Source organism: Myotis davidii, unplaced genomic scaffold (genome assembly GCF_000327345.1).
Source record: "Myotis davidii unplaced genomic scaffold, ASM32734v1 scaffold539, whole genome shotgun sequence".
NCBI classification, from domain to species: Eukaryota; Metazoa; Chordata; class Mammalia; order Chiroptera; family Vespertilionidae; genus Myotis; species Myotis davidii.
The window spans coordinates 475,057-480,671 of record NW_006290028.1 but is presented as its reverse complement, the minus strand read 5'-3'; the positions used below and the strand labels follow the sequence as shown (position 1 = coordinate 480,671).

The following is a 5,615-nucleotide window of genomic DNA, read 5'->3' as shown; positions in this document are numbered from 1 at the left end:
GTGTGTGTGTGTGTGTGTGTGTGTTGGGGCTTTCATGAAGCCCTGTAAGATGAACAACTGCCATTCTCCTTCCCTGCCCAAATCGCAGCGGCTCTTCCCGTCCTGGTGGAGGAGAAGCGGCGGCATTTAGGAGCTTTGGCATTGCTCTAGGACAGTGGTCGGCAAACTGCAGCTGGCGAGGCACATGCGGCTCTTTGGCCCCTTGAGTGTGGCTCTTTCGCGAGCCGCAGTTTGCTGACCACTGCTCTAGGAGAGCGGGATGATGGGAGTAAAGGGCAAGGTGCTGGCCCAGCTGGGGAAACCGTCCAGGAAGCCTGGGCAGCCCCTGCCACTGTGTCCCGTTGCAGACTCTGGAAGCTGTGAAGAGGAAGCAGTTCGAGAAGTTCCATGCTGCTTCTTCAGAGGAACAGGCAACCATTGAACGCAACCCCTACACCATCTTCCACCAGGCTTTGAAAAACTGCGAGCCCGTGATTGGGCTGGCACCCATCCTCAAGGGTGGCCGTTTCTATCAGGTGAGTGGTCAGGCAGGGACAAGATGCGGGGAGGGACCAGAGTTGGATCAAGAGGAATAGCTTTCTAGGGGCCAGAGACAATCGGGATCTGATCATGTGAGTCCCATAGCGTTAAAGATGACTGAAAATGGAAGGGAGCGAAGTATCCAAGTGTCCTCTTCCGGAGCCCCTGGCCCCCCCAAAAAATCTTGTGTTGTCAGTTTCTCATGGTGAGAGGCTGTTTATATCTCATCCTTTATACACCGTGTCTAGCATAGTGCTGGACTGGTAACTGATGCTTCATCACCATTTGTTGAACTGAACTAGGTGCCCCCATTATAGTACTTATGTTTCCTTGTCATAAGAGGGCATTCTCATCTTCTTTTTCAGTGTAAACTTCATAGAGACTTTCTTATTGCTGTCTGTGTCCCTAGGGTCCGGCATGATACCTGGGACTTAGTGGGGGCCTGGCAAATGATTCTTGGACAAGAGGGTCTTATTTTCAGGCACCTGTCATCCGAGTTGGCTAAGTCACCCAGCTTGTGGGGCTCTTCCCAGTTGGTGCTTGTTACAAACTTGGCTGAGCTTCCATTTACAGGTAGAGAGGGCAGCGCTTAATGCGCATTTGCTCAGTGAATGCCTCTGTCTGCTGCCCTGAGCTCACGGGTGAGGGGAGCTCAGAGGAAAAGACAGGTCCCCCTCCTCAGGCCTTGCGAGGGCTGGCCCAGAGGGAACCTGTGGCCACTCCTTAGCACTCGAGGAGGAAGGAGGCTGCAACCCTGGCTAATTCTTGGGCCAACGTGCCCACGTCCTGTCTTACACAGGTCCCTGTGCCACTGAGCGACCGGCGCCGGCGCTTCCTGGCCATGAAGTGGATGATCACCGAGTGCCGGGAGAAGAAGCACCGGCGGACGCTGATGCCGGAGAAGCTGTCGCAGGAGCTGCTGCAGGCTTTCCACAACCAGGGCCCTGTGGTCAAGAGGAAGCACGACATGCACAAGATGGCCGAGGCCAACCGTGCCCTGGCCCACTACCGCTGGTGGTAGGCGGGGTAGGGGCCCGGGAGCCGCCCAGGGCTCTCTGCTGCAAGACACACGTGAGCCGCTGCTACATTGAAAAATACCTGTGCTAAGGATGTAGTTCCTTAAGGGCGGGTCTCACAGGAAGGGTGGGGCAGTATATTTACTGCTTTAGTCTTTGTGGGCTAGAACTCGCTCTCCCTGCCCCATCTCCTTGCAAAGAGGCAATACATGGACTTGGATTTCCCCCAAGAAACTTAGGGCCCATCCAGCCTTCTCTTCCATCTGCTTGGGGTGGACCTTTGGGTGATGAAAGGAGGCATTTTAGTATCCGAAAGGTTTATTAGGAAATTCTCACCCTGAACTGTGTAGCATGTGATATAGTACTGCCACCCATGAAAACGACTGGAGGAAATACGCCTGTTTCCAAAGTGGTCCTTATACAAAACGTATAAAAGTTTCTGTGTGACTTGTGCTCTGCACCTTGCCCCCTTGACATTCCAAAGCATCCTACCAGTGGCTATGGGTACCCATTTTATAGATGGGAAACTGAGGTGCCAGTGGTTACACAGTGCAGTGGTTGTTAGGAGTTGCCCTTCTCTTCCCAGGCCAGGTGGGAGGTATGGGAGAGACTGAGGGGAGGGAAGGGGAGGGGGCATGTCTGTGTAGTGTTTTCCCCAACCCCTGCAGGAGGAGGAGATGCTCAGGGCAGAACCCCTGAATAAGTGGGAAACTTCTCGGGCGTTGCTGAAAGGCTGGAAGGGAAAAAGTCTTTGGAGAGGCAAAGACTGTGCTGCCAGGGGGGAGGTGGGGAGAAGCAAGGCCAGTGCTGCTGGGAGGGAAGCCTGATCTGGAGGCCTAGTCAGAGACCTCGCTGTAGTAATACTTGTGGGCAGCTGGGGTCGTCTTCCAGCCGGCTGCCCGGAACTCAATGATCTCCAGCAGCAGCAGCTGGGCCAGGGAGCTGAGGCTGGTCGGGAGCAGGAAGCCATCCCGGATCAGGACAAAGAGCTCATCCATTCGCTGCCTGTTCATCTTCTCCAGCTGCTCCCCAACGCGGTGCAGCTGCAGCACCAGGCAGTCCACCTGCAGGGACAGTGGGAGGTGAGCCTCGGGCGGGGCCAGCCTGTCACAGAGCCGCCATTTACCGAGCTCTCACTGCGTGCCAGACACCGCATGGCCCTAGACACGCATTTTCCCACTCCTCACCACCCAGTGGGTAGAACCCGTATCTTACATGACAGGAAGCAAGTTCAGAGACTTGCCTACGGTCTTTCATCTGGGCCAGGCAGACACAGGCCCTGTCTGCACACTGCAGCTGATCCCCGCTTCCTCTCCCCCACGCTGCCTGACCCGGTTTGGTTTCTGGCCAGCAGTATCCACAGCTGCCAAAGCTCTCGCCATTTTTTAGGTTGGCTTTCCTGCTGGGGGGAAGCCTCTGAGCCAGGAGGTTTTGGCTGCTCTCTGTTCTGGGTCAGTTCCAGACTTGGCAGCTTGTCCTGTACTGACAGGCCTTCACTGCCCCCGCCCCCACCCCCCAGCTCTTGCCCCAGGAAGTGATGCCTCAAGCCTCCATGGACACTGGGCTGGTCTTCTGAGCTGAGCTAAAGCCTGCCCACCTCCACAGCCTTCCAGGCGAAGGCCACATACCTCCTCCTCCTCGCTCAGACTGTCGGGCTGGGCCAGCCGGAAGAGACAGTCATAGACGGGGTTCACCAGGGCCATCATGGGCATGTTGTTCACCTGTGGGGACAGCAGGGGTCAAAGCATTGGCTTAGTGGCCTCAGGAGACAGGCTGCCTGCTGCACAGGGTGCCTGCGGTGGCCTCACCCTCAAGTAGTCAAAGATGTTGCAGATAAAGGTGACATAGCAGACCCAGCCCTGCGGGGAGCGGGCGCGCAGCTGCTCCCGAGCCTGGTACTCCTGCTGTAGCCGGTTGAGGAGTCCACGCCGGAAGACACTCTGGCCTGCTTGCTTGCTCTCTGCCTGTGAGCCAGAGGAAGGATGCCGGCATTAGGGGCGGGCAGTGCCATCACAACCCCACCTGAGCTGCCATGGCTGAGGACCCTCTCGTTCTGCTCTCTGCCTCTGAGGGAAGTCCTTCGCATCTCTGCCCACGCCTGAAGCCAAGTGTCTCCCCTCTTCTCCACCAACGCTCCCCAACCTGAATAATGGCATAGCACATGCGTCCTGCTTCCTTGCTGAACACGCGGTCCTGCAGGGAATGGTCCACAATCACATTGGCCACTTTCTCCAAGTCCACGGCACCTGGATCTGGAGTAGAGACAGGCAGGCAGTCTCGACCTGCTGAATTAGCACATTTGCCTCCACCTGCTCCTGAGGACGCGATGTTTACAGGAGAGCACAACCATGAGATGCTTACATTTCACTTAGAGGTGGGAAAGCAGGCACAGCTCCGCCCGGAGCCTCCTGCGGCCCAGTCAGGCAACGGGGCAGGTCATGCAGCTGAGGGACCAATGAAAGAATGCTAGTTTCCTAGGACAGATCGTGCGGCACTAGGCTGAGGGAGGAACACTTACGTGTCTTTGACAGCAATTTTACAGGAGCAAGTGTTCTCATAACACACGCCCATGAACCCCTGACATGAGCAGGCCAGGCAGGGCCCCCCCCTCACAAGCTCAGCGTGGCATGTGATGGGCACTGCCAATTGTTAACCACATCAAGCTTCTGCCCTGAGTGCTGCGGGAGGCCTCGGTCCAGGACAATGACCCTCTCTCCCTTGCCAAGCAGAACACTCTATCCTCTGTCCCGACTCAGGCAGCTCTGCACGTTCAAGAGCGCTGGCTGCAGCAGCGCAGAAACCAGGTCCAATTTCAGGACTTGAAGAGCAGGAACTGTGTTCTCTGCCCCACGCCCCTTTCATGAGCACGTAAACGCTACTAGGAAGGCTATGATTCACTCCCAAATACTGGCCTGAATGTAGCTTCTCTTTTGGTTTGAGAGTTATGGTGCTGACTCCTATTCACAGAAATTGGAGAGAGAGGGCTGGACATTCCCAGGCTAGGGCTCAGTCCTCTGGTCCTGTCCCGTGGCCCCGTGTCTGCAGCTCCAGACCCAGGCTCAGGAGGGCTCCCCAAGCTCACCTTTGAGTGCTGTCTTCAGCAGCTGCTGGGTCTCTGCATCAAAAGACTGGATTTTATACTCCTCTCTACCAGGGTCCCCCATGACCATCGGCCCCAGCAGCTCCTTACTGGGCAGGGTTAGTGACAGCACCTGGGGAGGAGGGGAGGTGACGGGGGAGGCCTCAGATGTGGAGAGAGAGAGCGGGATTCCCAGACTGCAGGCCCTGGCTGGGGCTGGCCACTGCTGGGGACAGGTACTCCTGGGCAGTCCTTGGCATTTGGTAGTTGGCCGAGTGCCCACCAACCTTGGCTTCTGGTGGAGACCGGGCACCAGCCAAGCACCTGCTGTTTAGTTTAGGAACCCCTGTAGCTTCTGGGATTACATAAGAGCAGAGAGATGAAGCGTGAAAGCGCCTACCCTCCAGTCCCGACTGGAGGCAGAGCTACTCTCAGCTGATACCAGGGATGGGGTGGGGTGCGCTGGGCTGCGGGTGTAGACACCTGCCTGCCCATACAAATCGGCCTGAAGCTGCTGGCCCCGCAAGATTCTGGGCGAATGAGAAGGCTGGGGGGGGGGGGCGCTCCAAGCTGCGCACAGCTGTCCCAGCTTCAGCCAGAGCCCTTCTCAGTCCTCGGAACCTTTCCACGCCTCGCGTAGGGCGGGCCTGAGCGGGTGGGTGGACACTTCTTTGCCGCCCAGCTGGTTGGGAGCCCACACTCCTCGTCCTGGCCAGCTCGCCCCGGGACGGACCGGTTACACTAGCCTCCCGAGTGGCAGAAGTCCAGCGCTGCCCACTCAGGACTCCAGTCCCTGAGCTGGTCCCTTCTAGGTCCTTCCTCTTAAAGAGGGGCGCGGGAAGACGTGTCCCTCCGAGGTAGTCCCGAACAGGAGGCCCCCTTCTGGACTCGGTGCCACCCCCCTGGTCAAGGGGAACGACCTTAGGGGTCTCCAGACCTGGGCAGCTTCCCTAAGCCCGGAATGCCGCTCCCGGCGGTGCAGGACCCGCAGCAGAACCCGC

General features: G+C 57.6%; 2 protein-coding genes across 3 annotated transcripts in view; one reads left to right on the top strand and one right to left on the bottom strand.

Moving 5' to 3' along the window:
• The window catches only part of MRPS7 (mitochondrial ribosomal protein S7), a 3,102-nt gene extending 1,174 nt beyond the window's left edge, over nt 1-1,928 (top strand). The window contains exons 4-5 of the mRNA XM_006762772.2: nt 348-515; nt 1,319-1,928. Coding sequence (XP_006762835.1) covers nt 348-515; nt 1,319-1,540 — 390 coding nt within the window. The 3' untranslated portion in view covers nt 1,541-1,928. The remainder of the gene's footprint in view (nt 1-347; nt 516-1,318) is intronic.
• Nucleotides 1,929-2,214: 286 nt separating this feature from the next.
• On the bottom strand, nt 2,215-5,609 carry MIF4GD (MIF4G domain containing). Of its 2 annotated transcripts, none has more exons than XM_006762773.2 (6): nt 5,552-5,609; nt 4,618-4,747; nt 3,678-3,787; nt 3,344-3,499; nt 3,164-3,256; nt 2,215-2,599 (listed from the first exon to the last, which is right to left on the bottom strand). In XM_006762773.2, exons 2-6 carry the CDS (start codon nt 4,703-4,705, stop codon nt 2,372-2,374), a joined length of 675 nt encoding a protein of 224 aa, XP_006762836.1. In that variant the 5' UTR covers nt 4,706-4,747; nt 5,552-5,609; the 3' UTR covers nt 2,215-2,371. The 2 variants fall into 2 exon arrangements, with proteins under 2 accessions (XP_006762836.1, XP_006762837.1); XM_006762774.2 differs by lacking the exon at nt 5,552-5,609 and adding an exon at nt 5,015-5,161.
• Nucleotides 5,610-5,615: the final 6 nt, after the last annotated feature.

Coding starts and splice junctions, on each gene's coding strand:
- MIF4GD (XM_006762773.2), bottom strand. CDS start 4,705: ATGGTCATGGGGGACCCTGGTAGAGAGGAGTATAAAATCCAGTCTTTT. Junction 3,500..3,677: donor TGTGCTATGCCATTATTCAG/GTTGGGGAGCGT, acceptor TCTGGCTCACAG/GCAGAGAGCAAGCAAGCAGG. Junction 3,257..3,343: donor ACATCTTTGACTACTTGAGG/GTGAGGCCACCG, acceptor CTGTCCCCACAG/GTGAACAACATGCCCATGAT.